General features: G+C 37.5%; 1 protein-coding gene across 1 annotated transcript; it reads right to left on the bottom strand.

The window, feature by feature from the left end:
• Positions 1-2099: 2099 nt before the first annotated feature.
• On the bottom strand, positions 2100-24020 carry LOC134857305 (uncharacterized). Its single transcript, XM_063873697.1, has 5 exons — positions 23873-24020; positions 13941-14061; positions 4793-4944; positions 3935-4068; positions 2100-2516 (listed from the first exon to the last, which is right to left on the bottom strand). Exons 1-5 carry the CDS (start codon positions 23919-23921, stop codon positions 2229-2231), a joined length of 744 nt encoding a protein of 247 aa, XP_063729767.1. The 5' UTR covers positions 23922-24020; the 3' UTR covers positions 2100-2228.
• Positions 24021-24704: the final 684 nt, after the last annotated feature.

The following is a 24704-nucleotide window of genomic DNA, read 5'->3' as shown; positions in this document are numbered from 1 at the left end:
GGATGCAAGTAGCTATTGATACCGGGCGCCCTAGAAAAATTTTAGGTTCACTTGGCTGAAAAAGGATTTCGAAAAAAAAGATAAAGAGATCAAAGAAGGTACAGTTTGTCGAAAAAGAGACTACAGATTAGAATTTTTTGTAGTGCTCTATTTGCCTACTTTGAAATGTCAAATTTTTACTCCAATTATTCATTTTTGGATGAACTTGCAATGAAACTAAGATTTAAATTAAATTTATTACGTAAGAAAAATATTTTTCTGAGTTGCCGTTCCGTTTGCTGTTTCCTTATCTCAGACTGAATTTTTTGAAGCATTCTTTTTGAAATTAAAATTAACTCATATTATTAGTACAAATTGTTTTTTTATTGCGTCAAAAATTTTGCAAAACTGTTCTATTTTTCAAATCATAGCTTTCTACACAGATGCAAAGGGTAGCTTCGCACCACCTGCGGTACAACACAATCATACGATAAACCTGACAAACAAACGATTGCAAGACGAAATGCGTAGTTTCAAAAATTAGACTTTGCCCAAAACCTTAATTGTTTCATAAATAAACGAAAAGAGAATGATAATTGAAATATATAAATGATAAATAAAATATATTGTTTCTATAGATAAATGAAAAAAATATTGAGGACTAGCTTAGAGGATTGGGCGTAGCAAATTGTAAAGGTAAGCTTCTAACAAACTGTTGTGTCGATTTAACTTATCATATCAGATTTGGTAGGTTAATTATCGAGAAAAGTCCAAAAAACGGTCAACAAATCAAAAATATGAAAATTCTGAGAATCATAACTTTCTGTTTTAAAGGTTGAGGGTAGTTGCGTATGTAACCCGTTCTATAGGTTGAAGCCAAAATTTCAGATATGGGAGAGCAGTGGTGGATGTAAGATTTTCTCTAGGTGGGGATTTCAAAAGTTTGACGACCCTTTTTTAGACCGACCAAATTGATTTTCCTAGCTCTCCTAAAGCACTATAACAAACAGGTAAAAAACCGTTTTTGGGCAACTTTGGAAAATTGATTTCTTAAAAACTACCAACGAGGAGAATCTTTGGGTCGGCAGGTGGTCAAATTACTGAGGAAGAGATAATTTCACTATTTTGCGGGCCGAAAATTTCACTATTCTGAGGGCCAAAATTTATGTGTAATAAAACTTATGTAGATGGAAGTTTTCTATGCATTGAAACCAAAATTTCAGATTTGGCTTTGTTTTTGAGAAAAAAAATCAGACTTTTACGAAGGCTCTAGACAAATGGATAAAGCCAAAAGAAAAAAGAGGGTTCCAGAGGCACACAAAAGGACACAATGTACGCCCCCTTTTTATGGCCACTCTTTTTTCGAAAAGCGGTCTAAGGGTTTTGGAAACTAATTTTTTGCAAAAAACTGATAAATTTTTCAAAACGTTTAAAAAATAAAATAAAAAACCCAATCCCATACGTTTTCATAATACTTGTTTTTATCAAACAAGAAATCTAGTCAAACATGCCAAGCAGGACATTTGAAATTTAATTAGGCAACTGAGAAAAACTTAGGAAGCGGAAACAAGGCCGACAATACTTAAGCAGACACTGATTTTGTAAGAAACCCACCAAGTAGTTAAATTTGAGTTTTCATGAATCCGAGCATGTCAACTGCATAGTGATTGATAAGTGCTGCATAGCTCCACAGCTTCAAAGTCACATGTGATTCAATGATTTTTGTTAAACTAGTTGTTAACCCGAAAAAGTCTGCATTCCGATTTGATAAGGCTTGCTAATCGCAAGCGTAATAAAAGTATTTGAAATGGTTAAATGAACTGAAAAAAAATGTGAAGAAGTTCTAACAAAAATGTTTAATAACGAAAAAAATTGTACAAAAAATGAGTCGCCGAAAGTTCCAATCACAGTTAGCATGACAATAAATGTGAAGGAAACATTTAAAAAAATCTTTTTTTTATCGTTTTACTTAATGTTTTTGATTCAGATGAAGGGGACTGAACTTTATTTATTTAGCCTAGTTAAATGGTCTATAAATTGATTGCTAGAGCAAGTTGCATCAATAATTATTGAGATGGCGCCTAATGCGTGCATTTATTGAGTTGATAGAAAAAAAACTGTTCTCGAAAATTTTCAATTGTTGCAATCTTTATCATTTTAAAATCAGGATCAATTTTTATTATATAATGTTTGTTATTGACTATGATTTTTCGTGACTATGTCTTGATATGGGTTGTGTTGCATGAATTCTAATCGAATAAATGAGAGGCTCGGCTGCTAAGCATTTCATCGTATTGTCTTGTACAAACATGCGGTTTCTCGCCACAAATCACATTTCTGCGGAACCAGTCGAAAGTCAGAACCCGCTGGACTTGTAAGTATCCGTCAAATGTGATGACCTCCTCGCCAGAGTACCCAATGGGGGGTAGAGTGAAGGAAGAGTTGGGTCCCCTGCCCCCCATTATTTTAAGTACGTCTCCAGTTCCGTAGCTTAGCTGACTGATAACGTTCATGCAGATGGTAGTATCCCAATATGACTAAAAATTACACTGACTCTCACATTAATTGATCTTTTTAAAGAACTTATTCAGGAATATTTTCAAAAATTGACTTCGAAAATTGTTTCAAATAACCCGTTAGCACCTAATTTTTGATATTGACAGACCCAACTTCATTTTGAAAATAATTAGTTTCAATTTAGACCAAATCAATGCGGATAAATTCGCCACGCATGCAAAAATCGCGAAAAATTTTCAACATCCAAACAATCACATAGCGCCAGGGGTGGATTTGGGGGGGGGGGGGGGGGGGGGGTGGAGGTTACGGACGCCTCCTCCTCCCTCCCCTCAGGGATTCGACCCCCCTCCGACCCCCCTTTGGTACTTTTTAAGTAATCCATTTTGGGCCGAAATTTTTCTAAATTTTTCTAAAGGCGCCTTCATAGCGCATAAACTAGTTTAGAGCATGCTAAAATCACAACTTTTCAACTTAACAAAAAGTATCCGAAGCCCTGTTAAAAATTAGGTTAGTCTAAGAAAAAAGCTCTACCGAGCACAATTGTTACGCTCTTTTTTTTACCTTAAAAACAATCATGTTTAAAAAAATTTTAAAAAATTGGTGTTAAAACTGCTCACTTGAATTGATTGTTAAAAATCTTCAACGGTTTTTAAAATCTTCAGTTCGGATAAATTTTATTGTCGAAAGTAACGAAGGTAATGGAATTTTTGTGCTCGGGGTGGGTTTTTTTCTTCAGACAAATTTCGACTTTTTAACTAGCCATTTTTGATGAAATTTTTTTATAACATTCAAAAAGTATTGTTGCCTTGAGCTTAAATTTGAAAAGATATTTTACCTGTGATCATTTTTCGTAATGTTATGGGGGTTTAAAGAGTGCCATTTTGGCCAATTTGGGACAATTAACGCACGATATATTTCGCGCTATGAAAGCGTAAGCGGAGATTTAATCTTTTTGTGTTTTAAATGGCGTGTGGGGGGATGATTTTCACGAAAAAATCTCAAGTTTAAATTTTTTTATATTCTTTTTACATTAAATTTTTTCATGTGATTTTTTGCTCCATAGTAAAAAGCAGTCGGAACATTCAGGGCCTCGCCCTGATATGAGCAGTCTTGTTACATTTGAAAATCATATTTTGACAAAATATGCATTTTGGACTGGCAATATCAAAACTTAAGTCTTAATTTTACTGAGCTGTATATTGAAACACTGGGACCAGTTAGATTGCCTTAGTTCAACTCGGAGTTAAATTACACAAAAAAATCTCAGATTAAGAAAAAAAATGCATGTTAATTACTGCTAATTAACTGCTATTACTGTTAATTTTTTCATGTGATTACCGCTCCATAGACCTTAAGGGGCAGTCGGAACATCCAGAGCTTCGCCATGATACGAGCAGTGTTGTTTTGGATTACGAGATGAAATAATCAAAATTCTCACCCGAACGAAGACCAAATTCCTGACGTCTTTTAAATCTCTCAGATCGAATACTTTGAAGAAAAACTCGGAAGGGGATAATCCAAACTGTTGGCCGTTGTTCACATATTCATCCTCTTGAAACGAACAGCATCCGACTGAAAAAAAAGGTACCAATTTCTTCGCTTTCGAGAAAAATTAAGCGTGCTCTATTACTTTGACGCAACACAAATCGACTACATCTTAGACCCCATATCCCTAAAATTTTACCCTCCAAACTTTTTTAACGGATCCGAAAAAAAGAACTGTATTTTAATTGCGAAAAAAAAGAATCGTTTTCGTTGATTTACAGAATATCATCATGGTAATTTAAATGTTCAAAAAAGGGTTCGATTTTGAATTGAAATTAATCAGCAATGACCCGAATATGCAAGACGTTGGTAATGTTGAACACCCCCCCCCCCCCGCCGTGCATTTTCGGTTGGTTTATACTTCGGCTGGTTTTATTATTTTTTTTACAAAAGAGCAGAAGAGAACGGGCAAGGTTAATGTACGTCATGATTCCGCGGACAAAAATTGAACCATTTTCGTTAAAAAAAACTCGTCAGTAGCCACAATCTTAAAGTTTTTAGGAAAAAGACAAATGGAAAAAAATAAAACCGGTTCAACTTTTCACTGTTTTCTGTGACTGTTGTTGAGAATCAACTGCTAATTGTTTATGTTTTCTATGCAGGAAAAAGTTGAATCACCGTCAAGCAACGAGCACAGATCATGGTGGGCCTCGAACCTGTAACCATTCGGCTGTTAGACGTAGAATATATACTCTTCCGCATCGCTACTCTATAATCAGATTTTGCTTTTTTTATTTGTTGAAATACTCACAATTTTCGGTGTCCTCTGCGCGGAATGAGAACCAATTCACGTCGAGGAAAGAGTTTTGGATCAGTTCGCGGAATCTGAGCTTATCGCCGATTTCAGGTAGTCTACTCGTCGAGTTAGTTGCAGTGACATAGCCAGCGAGACAGAAAAAACGACTGAAACAAATCGAAAACAATCTTGCCGAACAAATTTTTCATCAATAAGTAGGAACTCTACACTCCACTCTCTTTGCTGACTTTTACTTAATTGTTTAATGAATTAGGCTCTTTCCCCCACCCTTCGACACTTAAAAATTAAATTTTCTGTTCACTTTTTTCTGTTACAAAATTTGGCATGCGGACTAATTAAGCTTTGACAAATACATTTTGACCAACTTTATCAACCTTGTAGGACCCCTCGTTACGTTATAAATTTGATGCTTATGCGATTTGGGGTAGAGAGCTTGAGGAGGAAAAAAGCACTGAAACAAATACAAAAAATTCTATGGCTTACTTTCGGTTACTTCTCAAAAATAATCTCCACTAACATATTTTCACTACAGTAATCAAACTGGTTAACTTCAGAAAAGTTTATCCTACCAGTTTTTGACAAAAGCGAAACATTAATTCTTTTCCGTATAGTTTTTAATCTGATAACATTCGATTTTTTAACCGGCTAGTTTTGACAGAATTTTCAATAAGTCTGAAAGCTATTGACGTCCTGAGCTAAAGTTAAAAGTAGATTTTACCTGTGAACGTTTGTAAAATCATGGGGGGTTCTGAAACAGCTAAATCGGCAAATTTGAGACGATTAACGTGCAATACATTTCGTCCCAATGAAGCGCAAGCGGCAAACTAAATCAATCCAATCAGAATTGAGGCAAAAAAAATGTTTTTTTTTAATACAATAGATTCCCGATTTTAAAAAAATTACAATCAAAAGTCCCATTCATCTGTCCAGAATAAAAAACTTTTTAGTCAAATTTAATATAACAATGTTGAATTGAAGAAAAAGGCTGCTTGTATGCTCGAGTACACCAGCGGATTTAGGGGGAAGGGGCGGGCGCGGACACTTCGCCCTCCTCAGGGATTCAACCTCCTGCCGAGCCTTTGTACTATTTTGAGATATCCATTTTTTGTCTGTCTGACCCTAAATTTGATTTTTCTAACGGTGTCTTTGGCGCCAAAATATACTAATTTTGAGAAGGAGCGCGCGCCAAAAAAAAACGCGAATTGTTGGTCAAAATTTTCCAAGTGCCTAAAAACGCCTTTTTGCGGTGCAGAAAGTTTGGTCAAAATAAGGTCTTTAAACTAATTTGGTAGAACTCAAAAAATTAATTTGGTCGACTCAAACAAATAAAAGTCGCGGAAGATAAAGATCGCGGAAAAGAAACCGCCCACCCGAGAAAATCCACACCTGCTTGTGTATACTTATTTGCAGTGGTTTTGATGCATGAACTTTGTAGTTCATGATTTTTCTTAATTACCGTGTTCTATGAAGGAAAGTGGCCTAAAACATAATTTAAAATTCAATTTCACAGGCAAAAAATCAAATTTTGATTTTTGCATATCGTGTGGAGCAGGAGAACAACAAGACTACTCGTATCAAAGAGAAGACCTGAATGTTCCGACTGTTTTTAAGGTCTATGGAGCAGTTATCAGATGAAAAAATTAAATCTTTTAAAATGAAATGAAATTATTTTTTTTGTTTTAGATTTTTTATGAAAACCATCCCCACACGCCATATAAAGCACAAAGTGATAGATTTTGCTCCTAGTAACAAATCAATTAGGGAAAACAAGCTTCCTTTAACCAATTTGGAACGATTTCTAAGACGGATTAAATCTCCGCTTACACGTTAATAGTGCGAAAAACATCGCGCGTTAATTGTCCCAAATTGGCCAAAGTGGCGATCTTTGTAATAAAAGTATATGTTTACCACTGGTAACTATTGTATCTAACTAATATTAAAAGAGAATAAAAAGTAAAGTTTGAATTAAAACTGACTGTAGTCTAAAAAGAGCAACTAGTGATCCGAAGTCCACTGGACTTCGTAGAGTGAACATTGACTGGTACTTAATTAGATAATAGAGGTCAAGGTTATAACATACTAAAATACTAAATCACAACATTCCCCACTGCACAAAAAAATAATATCTGCCCGCTCGTCGATGTAGCCAATATCACACATATACTCCATCTCCCCTCGCTCCACCAGGGCCAAAGTTGAAACAAAAAGTAACCACGATTAGCACCAATGGTTATTTACAGAGAGTACAAATTACAATGGAGGTGATTATATGGTAATATATACAGGCTACTTACAGGTTTACACAGATATCAACACTGAATGTACAAGATGATATGTACAACTGGGGTTATGTAGCATTTATACAATTAAGGCAAACTAACTAAATCGGTAACTAGATAATAGTAAAAAAAAAAATTTGGGTTATCCAATGGATAAAGGCTCAAGCAAATACGAAAGATATCTTGATATCAGAGTTTAACAGTTTTCAGAGTTTAAGGCCATGTGGTTATATCTATCATGGAAGTTATCGGCCTCTCTTCTTACATCAGCGTCAGTTCCCGAGGATATGTCACTGCCGTCATCATCCTGGGTATTACTAGTAACTTCTACCAATGGTGGAGAGACCCATGCGGCCTTTGTTGCTTGAGAGGAGGGTGTTGAAAAGGGACCTTGTGTGGTTTCCGCAACCAGTGTCGTGTGGCGTGGGAACTCTTCAATAGGTGTCAGATAATCCGAAGGGGACGTCGTACAGTAAATTAAATTAGATCGTGGACTCTTTGCGCTGGAGAACGTAATTAGCAGTTCGTCATCGGAGTCTACTGCACTGTTGGTTTCCATTCCAAGCGTCATTTGGTCAATAAAACGCCTATCCCCGTAAAATTTAGGGGGGCCTGGGTTCCTTTTTGCGCGATGTTTGAAGGATATCGGAGTTTTTGGTGTCTGCACTGTCTTCTCCGGAGAGCTGTCCACTCGAATTGGGTCGTCGCTTGTGCCCGTTGGTATAGTGATCGTTGTCTGAGTGTTTGTTTGGCCTTGTACGGTACTTCTTGGCTGATCTACATCACTATGTAAGTTAACAGTCGGTGTATTACATACAGTTTCTGCTTCCGTACCCAAGTAGTCATCAATGACTTTATCCCAAAGGTCTAACTCTAACGAATAATCTAAGCTATTAAAGTCGAAATTTGAACCTTTCGTGCTCGTAGTGTTAGTTCTCCTCTTTTTTTTGTATTTCCTCCCGTTGGTGTGTAACTCGTTGAAGGGCCTCCTACATTTGAATCTCGTCTCTTGGAAGGGGAGTTTCGTTTTCGCTTGCCTGCTAAATCATCATTATTAATTAGCGAATTCGGTCTTGCCGAAAATGTCCTAGGAGCTGCCGGTTTGATTTTTTTAAAAAGCTAATTCAAATTTTCTGATCACGTGTCCGTTGTCTAATGTGACCGTATGCTTCGTGTCTGACAGAGGTTTACCCCCAAGTGGTTTAAAATACGGTTCGCCTTCCCTCCTGTTAGCTGTTCTTCTAAACCAGTTACCTCCTTGGCTGAAAGGGTTTGACAGTGGAGCTCGCTGGAGATTTCTATCTACTTTGTCCGCAGGGTCGCTCTCGTACCCTCTTTCCTCCATTGCTCTGTTTTCCAGATAGCCATCTTCAAATGCGTCGTCAGCCCCCAGTCTTGTGCTCTGTCCTTTAATAGAATTGACTTCCCTTTATCTAAACTAATCGAGTGAGAGACCAAAAATTTCCAGACCGTATTGGGAGATCTATTAAAATGTTTTGCGAAAGGAGAGAATCCAATGGATGATTGTTTCGTCGAACGGATATTCCAAATAATTTTATCAATTGCCGTTTTTAAAGATGGTTTTGGATCGTTGAACGACATTGCCAGTAGCTTAGCTTTGACAGTGTAAATGAGTCTTTCTACTACTCCGTTGGATCTATGATCCCCGACCGATTAACTTAATGTTGTTCTTCTCATAGAAGTTTCTAAAATCAAGCGGAGTAAAACATGACCCATGGTCGGCTCTAATGGACTTTGGAAATCCGTGAAGATGGCAGTAGTCTGTCATGAAAGTTAAAATCGAAGAAGCCGAGGTATTGTTCACTACCTTTGCAGACGGAAAGTTTGAAAAGCGGTCGATGCATAACAACAGGTATTTTGAGTTACCCCAACTCTTGTCCAATGGGCCCGCAAAGTCTAAATCTACTTCTTCGTTTGGTTCAGTCAGAATCGGTAATTTCTCAGTATTGTTCGTCCTTAGTAACACTTTTAGGTTCTTACCGGCCATGATACACTGAGTGCAATTCTTTCCGTGATGGTAGATCTCTCTGTATAGGTGTGGCCACCAGATGTTTTCTGCCAAGGTTTTCATCCCGAACTGTCCTGGGTGGGTTTCGTGAAGAAGTGACAGGAATGGTGATCTTAATGCAGCCGGTAATATCAATTTGTTATCGTTAAATAACAGTCATTCTTTCACGTGAATGTCCCTCTGGCAGTTCTTTAGGTGGGCTCCAAAATTGTCCAATGGTCTGCCTTCCTGTACCGCCTTCTTTACCTCCTCGAGGATTTTATCTTCGTCCGTCATGAGTTTGATAAGCTTGTTTGAGCAATGATCTGTGAGCGATAACGGGTTGTCAGGCAATTTGAGATCTCCCTTGTACTTGGCCGGTAATTTCTTGTGTAAGTCTGACATTGTATCGTTATTAAAATTCAATAAAACTCCATTCTTTTCTGCCCTGAGTGAAATTTTTAACGAATTAACCAATGTAATGAATTCTTGTAACTGTTTTTTTGATCTGCATTTAATGACTGATTGATTAAAAGTATTGAATGGGCAAGAAAAAATAAAAAGGTTTTATCTGATAAAAGAAAATAATTGAAGTCAAATTTTGATAAATTTAATGGAACGCAACCGCTTGTGCAAGACTCTGAACGCGAGTGATTGGAATTACAAATTCTGATAGTGTCGTTTAGGTAATTCAGAATATTCGAGAAGAACGACCGTTGGATGCTTAGCGATAATTCTTTCTTTCCGCCCATTGGATTATTACAATCCAAGTTACTGATCGTATTTACATCCACTGGATTATACACTTCGTTCTTTTTACAATTATTCTTTTTACAATCGCTATTTACAGAGAGGTTTTCTACAATCTTTTGTACTGTAGTCACTACAAATTCGCTATCATGGTGTGAGGTTGGGAGTGCTTTTCCTGAAAGTACTCTCGACAATAAATCTGTAAATCCCATTTCTTTTCCCGGTATGTGCTTGATCTTGAAACTAAATGGTAAAAGTCGGTTTACCCAACGGGTTAATCTGATGTGCATAGTTTTATTACTCTGATTTGCATTTAATGCTGATAACAATGCCTTATGATCCGTTACAATTTCGAATTCAGCACCATAAAAGTAATTTTTAAAATGTTCTGTCGCCCAGACTACTCCCAACAATTCAAGTTCGTTTGTCGAATATTTACTTTCGTGGTTGTTTAAAAATCGGGAGGCGATTGTTATTGTTACCCAATTCTCCCCATCCCATTGTTCTAGGGTAGCTCCCAAACCGCTATGAGAAGCGTCTGTCTTTAGTCTTGACATCCTTTTTATGTCGAAATGATTATTCTCTGTTATGTTCACTATCTGTTGTTTAAGTTCTTCAAACGCTTTTGTATGTTCGTCATTCCATTGGTAAACTGATTTCTTTACGAGAAGTGGTCGTAGGGGAGAACTTAGCGAAGACAAATTCGGGACAAATTTCATATACTGATTGATCGACCCAAAGAAAGATCGACCCAAAGAGCGACCCAAAGAAAGTTCAGATATGTTTTTGGGACTTGGTAGGTTTTTAATCGAATTTGATTTTCCCACCAATGGTTTCACGCCCGAATTTGATATCTTGAAACCTAGTCACTCTATTTGTTTTTGGAAAAATGCACATTTCTCCCATTTTACCGCCATATTCTTGTTGTCCAAAATGTTTAAAATGTTTGTTAATATCGCTTTGTGTTCATTTAATGAACCTTTCGAAGCTATTAAAATGTCGTCGATACATCAATTGGTAAAAAGAATGTTTTTCAATAAAGAATCCATAACCCTCTGGAATTCTTTTGGCATATCGCCCAATCCGTAAAATCCAGTTAAAAACCTATAGGTCCCAGTGGTTTCGCCCCCTACAATACTAAAATTACACTGTTTGCTGGTGTCTGTGCATAATTTTAGTTGGCTGTACGCATTCTTTAGAACTAGACTACTAAACCAAACTTCCCCTGACTCTTTGCTTGACAGTTGGAGCGCAATATTATCGATCAGTTCATGTACATTTGGCATTTGATACTTGTTCTTGAATATCTGGTTATTTAATAGTTTCGAATCTAATGCCAACTTGATGATACCGTCTTTTTTTTTTCTTGTAATCACTATTGGACTTATAAAACAATCTTCATCGCATTTGTTTAACTTCACGATATGCCCCTCTTTTTCCATTCTATTTAGTTCCGTTTTTACGTTATAGGTTTGAATGGGGAGTGGAAATGAGTAACTTTTCTGTCCAATGGTATTTTTCCCACTCTGTTAAATAATCCTTTGTACTTATGATACAGATTAAGGATGGTGTCTGAAAAATTATTTAACTTACACAACTCTGGGCGTGTTATGTTGTTGACGGGTAGTAGAGGCTGTCGTTGAGCTATCTCGATTCCAATTCTTGGAAGATTGTCGTTTCCCAGGTTGTTCCTCTCATGTCCAGAAGTGATAAAAAATGGGGTTTTGTCCGCGATCCATCCATTGGATTGTAATCTCACTACCACTTTCCCGATGAAGTTGATTGTGTCGTTTGTGAATCCGCAGTATAGTTCCCTAATTTTCTTCTCTACTGGGTGTATCACCAATTGTGGATTTCTCAACTTCAATTCGTGTAGTACGTTTTGCTTCATTAAGCTCACTGGGCTTGCCGAATCCACTGGAACGTTCAAATTGACTATAGCATCGTCTCCCAATCCGATGTTGACTAATTTCTTGGTTTCCAAGCCATTGGTATCGTAGATTGTTCTGATGTTAAGAACGGAATAATCTTCGTTATCGCTTATCCCCTCTTCGGTCCAGGCATTAATCACTCTGCAAAAATTCTCTTTGCTTCTTGCCTGAAAGTCTTCTGGGGAATATGAACAATTCTGACTATTTACAGCTTCATCTACAATATTTACAGCGGGTTTTCTTCCTTTCGATTTACAAAGTCTTCCGAAGTGTCCTTTATATTTACAAATATTACACACGATTTCTTTCGCCGGACACACATTCAGATGACCCTTGGTAAACGCATTCCCGCATTTCATACAAGTATTTGATCTTTCTATGTTCAAGCTTGGTTCCTTTTTTACATTGTTGAAGTTTTTATACACTCTCCCGCTACTTCCTGTCGTGTTAAAAGATCTAGTCAAATTGGTTAGAGTAGCCTTTTTCGTCGATGATTGCTTGGTTCAGTGCATCCAATGGATTGAGAGCTTCCGAAAGTAGTCTACGTTGTAAGTCGCAATTTTACCACTCCTGTTCTGCATTAATTCCAATTTCACATGATCTTGCTAAATCTGATAACGCGCCCCAAAATTGTTCATAGGATTCTCTATCCTTTTGTTTACTGCTCAATAATTTATATCGTTCAAATGTTATGTTGGTTGGTTTGATAAAAGACGATTCTAGCAGTTCGTACAATTCCTTGAATGAGATTCCTAGGTCTTTTACCCTTGGATGTTTCTGGGCGAAAACTCTTTTGCCTTCCGCTCCTAAGGCCAAGTATAGGATTGACCTTACTGTTTTGTCAGCTTCATATCTCCTCATTCCTCCGAATTTCCGTTTTTCTTCTGCTAGTCTTTTCTCTTCAGCTTGTTCGTAGACTCGCATTACTTCTTTGTTCCTGGCCTCCCTGTCCTCTGTTGGTCAGTTTCTGACTCCTGGGCGCCTTCTAGGATCGGTAACGTCGTCTCCCCTTCCACTGTTTCTTTGAGGTTGTCTATGTCTAAATTTTCCTTCGCAATGATAGCCAAATGAAATTGGTCTATCCAGTTGTTCCATTGGGTGGGAGGTTCTACCGTGTGGTTCGGCCAAAAGGCGGATATTCCCCGCAGATTCGAATCAGTTGTTGACTGCGCCATAATAAAAGTGTATGTTTACCACTCGTAACTATTGTATCTAATTAATATTAAAAGAGAGTAAAAAGTAATGTTTGAATTAAAACTGACTGTAGTCTAAAAAGAGCAACTAGTGATCCGAAGTCCACTGGACTTCGTAGAGTGAACATTGACTGGTACTTAATTAGATAATAGAGGTCAAGGTTATAACATACTAAAATACTAAATCACAACACTTTCAACTCACATAATTTTTGGACACAAAAACACTAACAATTATAATAATGTTTTTACCATGACGTGAATAATTTAAAGAATGCCGCGATTAATTTTTGACCACCTCAATTAATTTTTTGAAAACCTGACTAAATTTCCAACCGACGCGACTAATTTTTTGATCGAAGCGACTAATTTTTCGACCATACCGCGACTAAATTTTTGACCGCTGCGACTAATTTCTTGACCGCCGCGACTAATTTTTCAACCGCCGCGACAAATTTTTCGACCGCCGCGACAAATTTTTCGACCGCCGCGACTAAGTTTATAACCATTGCGACCGAGATACGGTATTTCCAGAGTTTGACCGCGACTTAATAAAAAATCTGTGCAGGCTATGGATTTTCAGTCGCCGAATTAACATATCCGCGACCGACAAAGTCAAAAAAATTAATGGTGGACCTCGACCCGGGAACAATAGTTAATGTTTTCCTGACGATACATAGTTACAGAGTTATTAACGTATGTTTACAACATTAAAACTGCATCGTTTGGGAAAACATTATTTGGCTAGCAACGGCATGTTTTCTGATGTTTCATAAAGCAGAGGACCATACCATGTTTTTTTTCTAAGGTCTAAATCTTCAAATGATTCCACGAGTTGGCGATTTGGGTGCGTAGCCTGTAAATGGTGTTTTTTACTTACTTCGCCTAAACTGGACAAAATGTCAAATCAGCAAAACAAAAAACAAAAGGCTGGAATCTGATCATTGGTTGAAATTAAATGCACATAAAATTATTATTTACCTGAAAGGGTTGCACATTCTGCCGAGCTCTTCAAAAAATGAAGGGAGGATGAAGTTTAACCTCTCGTCTCTCTGTACCATCATGTTACTGTTCGAGCCCAGAGCCACTTCACAAGAACACACTGGAAACACAAAGGTGGTAGGTCAGTGAATCGATGTGTCAACAAACCAAAAACTCGCACACCAGATCAGTGAAACAAAATTCCAAAACTATTGAATTGTTTAGTCACTATCATTCAATTTCATTCATAAAAATTCAAACATCCACAATGATTCAATTTTAAAGTCACGGTAACTGAAATCTGATTTGTAAAATCTGATTCGCACAAAAATGCGGAATTCTTTCATGAAACAAAAACTTGAACAAAAAATGAAACAAAATGACCTTTTTCGTAGTCCTAGAAAATTTAAAATTATTAATATTCATCACGAAGTATCAATTCTAGAAATCTATGAAAAGACAACTGAAATAGTTAGTATGTAATTCGTTTATTGATCTGGTAATTTAATGATAACTCGGTTTAGTGAACACATCCCAATATAAAACAGTTGCCTTTCCAACTTTTTTGCTCAAAAAATAGTTGTTCATATTTTTTGCTCAGAATTTTTTCCGTACATTTGGGTTGGATGGGTGAAAAACTAATCATCTGCAACATCAAAATTAGTTGTGAAAAAGTGAGCCAAATTCGCAATAAAAACCGTTTCTCACATTTTTCCAATACGAAACAAAATATTTAAAAACCCAAGATCCGTGTTATAAGCCGCCGAGCGCTCTTGCTCTTCTGGCGTTTTCAGAATCTGATAATGTAATGACTAAAATACCAAATTATGGGCCGCTTTATTTGAATCCAGATATTCATAGTGGCCTTTTATGAAATCGTAGCAATCGAATTAGTGGTCGTCTCATTCAGATGGAAATCACAGATTTTAACCCTTTCTCAATTGATGCTTCGTCTCGCCTCTCTCAAATTTCTCACCCCAACTCAATTCGCCACAAAAATCAAATATTGTGGAACCAGTTTACAACAAGTATTAGATATATTCTTTTATATTTTTGATAAGTATCTCTGTAAAACTCTTAGAATTGTGATACGGGACTATTCTATTTATTCAAAGGTCAGCCTAAGATATTGCGACTCAAACTTTAATCAACAACCTGTCAACACTCTTGGTGCTAAAGCTAAAGTAACGTTCGCTCTCTCATAGCTTTATCCTCTGATGAATGATTACAGTTGATTCTAATTGTGATACGGGACTATTCTATTTATTCAAGGTCAGCGTAAGATATTGCGACTCAAACTTTAATCAACAACCTGTCAACTTTCTTGGTGCTATAGCTAAAGTAACGTAACGTGCGCTCTCTCATTGCTTTATACTCTGTTGAAAGATTACAGTTGATTCTATTTGTATTATCCGTATCCACTTGTAACCAAGTGTTATACCAATGTAACTAAGCCTCACATTAATTTACTTTACTTTATTTTAGCATTTTTAGCTTGAGTTCAGCTGGCAGAAATTACGGATATCTCATGGCGCAGCCAGCAGTCCAATATTCGGATGGACGAACAGAGTACAACCATTTTGGGCAAAACCATCCTCGGAACCAACGTATCCATGGGACGTATGGAATGGCCAATTTTTCCTCGCTATCTGATAATGTAACCCGAATGATTTGTTCTCAACCTCGGGACCGATGAATGATGATCCACCACCGAAGCCAGAACTACCAGTGTCAGGCGAAAACGCCGAAGCTGAGGCAGGCCTAATTGCAAGAAACAATGCCGCTATCAGGAAGGTACAAGAGGCGAATGACGAGAGAAGAAAAAAGAGCCCAAAGATAAATCCGTCAGTGTATTATCATGAAGCGGAAAGCCGAATCAAACCCAGACTCTTTTAGCACTAGGCAACGAGGGTAAGAAAAGATCCCTGCAACAAAATGCCCACGTCAGCCTCAAAACAGTAAGCTTCAGAGGTTTCTACGCCGCATGTGAACGTCTTTTGAAAAGAGACAAGAACTGTATCGTAGAAAAAAAGCATTTTTATAGCAGAAATCAAGGCGAAAAGGAAGGTTTAGAGGCTTTCTACATCTGACTGACAGGACAGGCAGAAAAATATGAATGCGCAGAAGACGCCGAAAAAGACGTGATCAGGGATATATTCATAGCAAAAATGATATTCGTGGATACTCAACGGGAACTATGCATCAGACTAGGCGCGAACATTGATGAAACCCTCAAATCAGAACTATCACAAAAAAAAAGATCTATGTAACAGTCATTACCCTACAGAAACAGAACCCATCAGCGAGCACATCTGGAAATCCGTTTAGAATCAAACAAGAACCCACCATGTCTGATCAACCACAAAACAATGTGCAAAATCGGACTAACAGGGCTTTATAAGACAAAAGAAGAAATCAGAATTCAGGACCCAACCCCGACAATAAATCGTCGAACACAGTTACACCCTGGCATTTCTGCGGAAACAAATATACGCCGGAGCATAAGGAAAAATGTGCAGCAAAGGAGACAAATTGTAACAGCTGTGGAAAAAGAAGGCCTCTTCGCAAAGTGCTGTAATTCCTCAAAATTCAAAATAGGATTTGTAAAATCAAACCAAGTAAAGGACTGCAACCTCTTAGACCTGGACAGCGAATCTGAATATTCAAATATGGAAAAAGAGACAAAAATCGAGGTGCCGAGTTAGTCAAAAATTTGGAGTTCATAAAGGCAGCCACAGGCCAAACAAAACGTTTAAGAGTAAAAGTATTTAGCGCCACCGTAGACACCGGAAGTGGGGGCATCATTCATTAACAAACAAACAGCAGACTTGTAGACAAAAATGACAAAACCGAAAGGGTACTACCATTAGACAAGCACCCACTCAAAACAAAGTATGTTGACTACAACCACCATCCAATCAAACTATTCGGCACAGTGGTAATTACCATACACTCTAACGGCTGGGTAGCCGAAATTGTGAAATTCCTTATTTCAGAGAATCGAACAAGATGTTACCAGGTTTGGATATACAACCCAAGATAGGCACATTTACAACGAAAAAAAAATTCGACGTATTCTCAAGTTGGAAAAATTGATGCCGAAGAAAATTAAGAATCTGAAGAATCGCAATTTTGGAAGAAGAATTTTATGGCAAAATATAACGACGTATTAATAATCGGCTCGAAAGATCTAAAAACCACAAAGTATTCACACTTTTTAAATGACCACTATTACCAATTCAGGAAAAGGAAGGTCCGCAGAGTCCCAATTTTCATTCAACCGAAAGTGGGGCAGAGACTCAGAAGCTGATCAAAGAGGGACACATATTCAAACTAGACAACTGTACAACAGACCAGTTTGTAACACCAGTAGTAGATTCAAAAATCGAAGCAGTATTGAACCCAACGCCGCCAAAAACTCTGAGACAACTCAGATCGTTCATGAGAATCTTAAATCAACTGTCAAGAATCATTCCAAATCAGCGATAGAGAACTGAACCCTTGAGACCTTCATTCAAAGTCAGTAATAAATAATCAATTGTCTGGACAGAAACACAAGAAGTTGCATTAAAAGAAATATTCAGCTCAATTGGTGATGGCACAAAAATGTACTATCGCGATTCATCAAAAAAGTTGAGAATCAAAAGTGACGCAACCCATAAAGGATTGGGGGCCGCGCTAGATTGAATCAGTAAATTGGGCCCCAATGGCGTTAACATCTAGCTTTTTAAATCAAACGGAACAGAAATTTTCAATTAATGAACTGGAATTATTAGCAGTTCTTTGGTTCTGTGAATACATTAAGAGCTATTTATTGAGGAAGCACTTCTATCTACTAACAGATCAGAAAGCCCTAGTTAAAGCACTCAAGAAAAACAGGGGTAACTGTACGTAGCAGTCACGCCTAACAAGTTGGGCAGACCGTTTTTTTGCCATTCCAAGTCTCAATCTCGCACATCTATGGAGTAAACATAGGTATAGGAGATTATCTCTCGAGAAATCCAAAATTTCCAGCTTCACCCTCGTCCCTTTATGACAAACAATCCATTCAAAAATTTGACAACGCATGTAATTAATTCTCTCCAGAATAAATCACGCAAAATACTCGACCATTCAGATTACATTCCGGATCATTGTTTAAACATAACAGTCTTTTTATCTCACAAATTCTAATATTACACCCAGATTAGTTAGATTTACACCGCACTTAGCTCAATTGAATGTATTTAATCTGGCCAGTCCAAAGAATTTCAACTTTATCTTGTTTAATTCGATAGGGCGTCGACACATGTGTTGGAAGCATGATCCAAACCGCGGAATATGCAAATTTGTATTCCGCGACGGATAGTATTTTCAACGTCATCTCGACCAATCAGAATCGAGCCGCGGATTTTGCGTAATTTCATTCGGAGGCGGCAGAAAATACGAGTGGGATATTAGCCAATCAGAAATAAGCAAAATAAGAGAACGTCAACTCACTTCATTTAAAATAAAGCCTCAAGGGGTCGTCATATCCTAAGCCAACCAATCGAGGAGCAGCATTTGTATTAAATAGAATAGAATCAGATTAAATAGAACTTTGCTAATTATCATCGTCAACGATCTTCACTCAACCTGAAATTGTCAAAAATTCCCTTAGTCAAATTATTAAATAACAAAATTTTTCGGAAATGAAATTGTGAAGTTAACTTGCCCTCATAAAATGTCCGGGCAGGCAAACAACCCATGTCGGATGAGGATCGAAAAATGCCAAAACGAAGGCGATCAGATGGAGGAAGCAAGCAGATCGGGCAAAAGAAAACGAAACAAACCTCAGTAACAAATCTAAGACAGAACTACGACAAAATTTTGGCGAATTTCCGACCAAAGCGGTTTACGAAGGCGTCAAGGGCAAAAACTATGGTAAATAGGGTGAACAGAATGGCCAAAAAGGTTACACCGATTGTTTCAGGTGACAAAAAGTCTCATAAAACAGGATTGTCAACAGACCTGCTGTCCGAGTAACGACGGAGGATTCTCAACTGGGACCGTCGAGAAAATGCATTTTGGCTAGAGATACAGAGGGATATATGCGGCTAGGAAACTACATCGCAAGATTCTAGGAAGATTCCGCAGTCATTAATGACTGTTTTTTAATAGACAGACAGGCGATTCCATTTCTGTTTTCATTTTTGACTAAGTAGACTAAGTAGAACGACTAAGTAGAACGCATCCACGACAACAAGCAATGATAGTCTAGATGTGGAGACCACAAATGCACCGCGAGATTATCTAACTCTGTCAGGACTGTAGACAATGCTCACTTTATGGTAAGAATATCAAAACATCAGAACCAATTAACTCATCTAATCTACTACCAGTACTGTCCGCGCCGAACGAGGAGTTGCAAATGGATTTCGTCTTGATAGCACAGTTCTTGATGTCTTCTCAGAATTTCGAAAGAAGCACACGTGTAGAAACATTTGCGGTAAACCTCAGATTGGAATCGGTGCACTTTGTGCCGCACGTACTCGACCAGTTTCTGGAGATCACTTAACAACACATAGTGATACTTTGATCCAACTGTCAGCAGCAACAAGTCCACAGTCAGGCTTGTAGTGAATCTTCTCGATATTCTTATGGGCAACAGTTTGCCTTCGTTGAACCTGAGCAAAAAAAAATTTTTAAAATAGATTTGGAATGGTATTTAAAGCGGGTTTGAGTGGGTGAAGATTTTTAACGAGGGGTATTGAGATTTTCAAAAGGCCAGTAGAATTTGCTTACCGAAAGACGTTGGTTTGACAATTGTTCTGCTTTTCAAAACTGTTCATATTCATCAGACCCGTTTGCATTTCGTATTCCCCATCCACCGTCTAGATGTGGGGTAGAGGGTCGACTCATTAACGTTGTGATATGCTGCAATGAAGCAGTATAGAAAGCACAGGTCATCGATTTTAGTGTTGATATTCGTGAGCAGAGTAGAAGCAGCGCTGAGTGCATCAGGTAGCACGAGGTTTTAGACAATTAGGGGAAGTGTTAAATATTCTTGTGGCGATAGAAGGTTATTCAAAAATCCATCCGCATTAATCACCAAAACTATTTCACCATTTCGGGGTAACGAAAAACATTTAAATTTTAGAGGTATATATCCAAAAACGCAGAACACCAAAGTCAATACGTACGGACCGAAATTCAGGTTTCAAAAATACACTGAAAGGAAAATTGAAAGGAAAATGAAATAAAACAGAGACGTCGGAGACCACCGCGGTTGAGGATTAGTTGAAAGATCTATCCAAACAATTGAGAGGAAATTTGGAACCATGCAACTGGACCCCAATTTCACGGATATTCAATCCGCGTTTGAACATATCATTGAAGACATTCGGACGGTCAAACATCCTTTTCGGAAAAAATTACCATTCGAACTTCAATTTGGACGGAAGCCAAATATATGTTTTGCATTTTTAAGAGACAATTTTTTGGACAATTCAGATTGTAAAATTTGAAAAATTAAATGATGACACCTGAACAGATGAGAAAATTGTCGTACTCGCGAACAAGAATCAAAGTAATTCACCGTGGAGAAACAAGCAGAGACGTATCACCAAAATTCAAACGACGATCACCGTAGCCTCAAGGACTGAGGACGCTGGAAACTCTGGCTAAGGCAGCCAGCGACTGGAGACAGATAAGGAAACAGTTGAAGCATGGGAGAGGAGCAAAATTTATTAGAAACTTTACGGACAGGAATCCATTTTTTGCTTTTACATTGCGGAACGATCTACACCAAGGCACGCTGAGGTTCGGAGTTAAAGGGGAGAAACAGACAAACCGCCTTAAACCGTCAATTTTTTTCAAATATGATGTTATTCTTAATCCAAACAAGGATGTAGTGAATCGAAAAATGTTGCTCAGTAAATCGAGAAAACTATTTTTCAAAGTATTCAAGGATAAAACTGTAATGATCACAGAAAACACAATTAATACCGAGAAGGGGCAAGTCATCAGGAAAAACCATTTTTCTATCAAACCAAAATTCATGTCTCTTAAAAACATGAATTTAGATTCAGCGTCAAAAAAAGCGGGCACTTCAACGTCCACGCCGAAGGGACCACAAAGGACGATCTTGAAACCAGTGAGGATTCTACCGTGGACGGTGGAAACTTCGGAGTCCAATTCATTGGACGATCAACTCCTATACCCTAGTGCAACGCAAGAGAAGAGACAAGCGAACATAGCAGCCAGCTCTAGCTAGACAAGGTCAACTGGGGGAGAGAATCTGGAACCAGCTCAAGCATCTACTACGGTTCCAAGGAGGAAGATAGTGAACCTCACGATATCATCCGAAATTTCCGGAGCATTGCCAGATTCGCCAGTAAGACAAGTTTCTTTACCTTTAGAAAAGCAACTAGAGATCGTACCAGCAAGGCCGAAACAGCCAATTTCCATTCAAACTGAGGCACACAAACACACAGAACCACACCAACTGATATCCATCCAAACCGAGACACAAAAACTACCAGAATCACCACAAATGAAATTGAGTACTGAAGTGAACAAACGAGAGCGTTAACCAGAAACATCACCGGCCAAGGAGAGTCAAGCTGAACCTCATGGAGAAGTACCAGCACCGCGGAATCTACCACAAGAGACATAAGAAACTAAGTCTAACGTATAAAACTCATCGAGAAGCTCAGGCAGAATGAAAAGACAAGCCAGATTCTACAGTAGCCCACTACGTCATGCAATCAACGCAGTCTAGGAGGCAGGGACGAGAGCCACGAGAACTCCAAATATACCGCAGACAGAAGAGCTGTATACCGCTTCAAGAGCGTTGTAAATTTCATCTGGCAGTTTTCCATCATCTGACGAAGAGCAAACAGTAACCAGAAGGAACATTAGTGCTGGGAAACCACGCGAACCAGTAGTGAAACCAAAAATGACTCCAAAAAACAAAAAAATAAACTGATATCAAGTATCAAAAGTTTTCGATTTCATTTAAAGTTTTTTCCTGTTTCCTTTTTCAGAATGTGATACGGCTTTATTCTATTTATTCAAGTTTATCCTAAGATATTGCGACTCGAACTGGAATCAACAACCTGTCAACACTCTCGGTACTAAAGCTAAAGTAACGTGCGCTTGATAGCAATCTCGGTAAAATAATTAGAACTAATTAATCTTGATCCACTACTAAAACTTGAATTAATTTGTAAGGCTGAAGGTTTTTTTTTCATCCAGAACAGAATAAGTTTAACTTAGTTTAACATGTGCGCTTCCTAAGAAAAATTCTTGACTCTTCGCCTATTGATAATACCAGTACACACTAGATGGGTAAGATTAGGACTGGTATTAGACTGAGAAGTTGCACGAACCTATCCGGCCGAAAATAAGATAGCGCGACGAACAGACGGTGCACCTTTTCCGAAATTATTCTATGAGAAAGCCCACCTGACTTAAACTCAATTGGGTCGACTCTGGTACTCTTTTACTAGTCTAGAGACATAAATGTTTCCGAAAAAGCCTGGCTGTTATCGGCAAGAAACCCTCAGGGCATTTAATAAACAGTCACGGGAAAAAATAGCTGGCTTCCATGTTTTTAGTTTTGGCTTTCATGTTTTGGCTTTCATGTTTTTCATAGTTTTAGTTTTCACGCGTTGAAAAGCACATTTTGTTTCACGATTGTACCGTTTTCTCTACATCATTAAAAAGAGTTCACGGTCGAAAATTTGAAATTTGACTTATGATTGATGAAACTCATGTTAGTCAGTAACTTGATAAAAACCGTAAAAAAATATGATTTAAGTGGTAGTTTTTTCATTTAAATGAAGTTCGTCAGAGAAATGTGGTAAAAACACCGATAAACAGCCTAAATTGTTCAAAACTTTGGGCCTAAAATTATTCATGGAAAGCTAAAGATCTCAGCTATGCCCTCATTCTAATTTTTCTTCAGATAAAAAAGATTACAAAAACTACTCAACTACGAAACAAAAAGTAGCTCCAATTTTGTGCATTTTACACTATAAATTGCGGATCTTTCAGTCAATTTGTGTTGAAGAACCTGCCAAAATTTTAGTCATTTTTTTATCTGAAACAAAAAACCACATGACGGCCTAGCTGAAATCCTTAGCGAATGCGTTTAGGTCCAAAGTTTCAAACCGCTTGTGCTGTTTACGGAGAATTTTTGGAACCAAGAACAATTTTCTGTCGCCCTCTTAATCATTGACCAAACTACGCTTTAAAATAATTTTCACGGTTCTTCATCCGGCTAATCATATGTGAACTTTACAACCGTGAATCTAAATTAGTAATAAAAAAAACAGGCACGTGAAAAAAAATCGTTCATTTCAATGCTTGAAAAATGAAGGTTGCAGCTTCTATGTCCCGTGACTCTAGTTTTTATTTAAAATCCAAACCCTATATGTTACATTAGTATGCTAAGAAAGCAAAAAAAAAACTGAAAAAAAAAACCGTGAAAAAGTGGAAGAAAAAATTAGGTCACCAGTTTCTTTGAAAATTTCGGTGTCATTACCCGACAAGAGGAAAAAACTTTGGGGAAAACGACAGAAGTTGAAGTATTAAACTTTATTCTAATGGATAAATAGTACTTCCTCAGTAATTTTCTTACATGGGTGAGTGAAACTAAAATTTTTAATAAACATACATTAATCTTAACAAGGTTTTGAACTTTTTCTAGCTTTGAATGCAAATCATTTATTTTCCAAGGAACAAAACAGCAGAAATTAAAAATTTTTCTTTGATAATTAGACAAAAGAATTCAAAATTTATCTTAAAAAACGTTGAATAGTTGCTAATTTGATGTTAGAACTTTTTAAGGTTTGTAATTTTCCTTACATGTGGCATATGAGAACTTAAAAGTTCACTAAAAACCGGCTAGCTACTTTTTAAATATACATGTAGTTATTGCCCAGCACCTTTCCAATGAAAAGACTTACACAATGAAACAATTATTGCAAAGACTCTGGGAAAAGTAACGATTGCCATAATCGTGTTTGGTTGCCAAACGGAAATAACCGATAGATTAAATTTCACAGCAGTGTAATAAAATAATAATTAAACTGAAGTTTGTGTTTGCAAACCAACAAAACTATTGAAATCAAACAAAAGTGTGATGGTGAGATGGTTGTGGTTTATTAAATAAATATAACTGAAAAGTTTGCGTAGTGCTTAAAAGTGTATTGACCTTGAAAAAAGAACATTTTATTTTACTTTTCAAGGCCAAAATACACTTCAGCACTCTGTTACCGTTTTAATCAGGCGCGGATCTAGGAATTTCTGGAGGGGAGTGGGGCGGATTTTCAAAAGAACCACTATAAACCGCCTTCCCAAACCACTATAAAGACCCTAATTTAACAAAAAATGCAAATTTATGCAAAAAGGCTAAAAAAACGTGTTTTTTCGGCACGCTCCCCCCTCAAAATTAGTATAGATTGGCGCCGAAGGCGCCTTTAGAAAAATAAAAATTTTAAGGTCAGTCAGACAAAAAAATATATCTCAAAATAATTCAAAGGTGGACCCTTTGGGTCGGCAGGGGGTCGAAAAACCCCGTACCCCCCCCCCCCCCTAAATCCGCTACTGTTTCTAATTATGTTTATCTATCAAATCCCACTCATCTCATCATCTCACCAACGGCAAAAAACTGCACTTCAACTATGTATATTTTTTACAAAAAAGTTTTTTTTAGTGGCACCTACGAAATTGATAGGGCTTTTTCCGATTCAATTGCTAATTAATCGACAAAACATGTTTTGCCATAACAAGTCAAAA

This window comes from Symsagittifera roscoffensis, chromosome 1 (assembly GCF_963678635.1).
Source record: "Symsagittifera roscoffensis chromosome 1, txSymRosc1.1, whole genome shotgun sequence".
NCBI lineage: Eukaryota > Metazoa > Xenacoelomorpha > Acoela > Convolutidae > Symsagittifera > Symsagittifera roscoffensis.
The sequence above is the reverse complement of the archived record's forward strand: the minus strand, read 5'-3'. Positions and strand labels throughout refer to the sequence as shown.

Coding starts and splice junctions, on each gene's coding strand:
- LOC134857305 (XM_063873697.1), bottom strand. CDS start 23,921: ATGGCAATCGTTACTTTTCCCAGAGTCTTTGCAATAATTGTTTCATTG. Junction 14,062..23,872: donor TGCAATAATTGTTTCATTGT/GTAAGTCTTTTC, acceptor TTGTGTTTCCAG/TGTGTTCTTGTGAAGTGGCT. Junction 4,069..4,792: donor CGCAGAGGACACCGAAAATT/GTGAGTATTTCA, acceptor CTTTTTTTTCAG/TCGGATGCTGTTCGTTTCAA.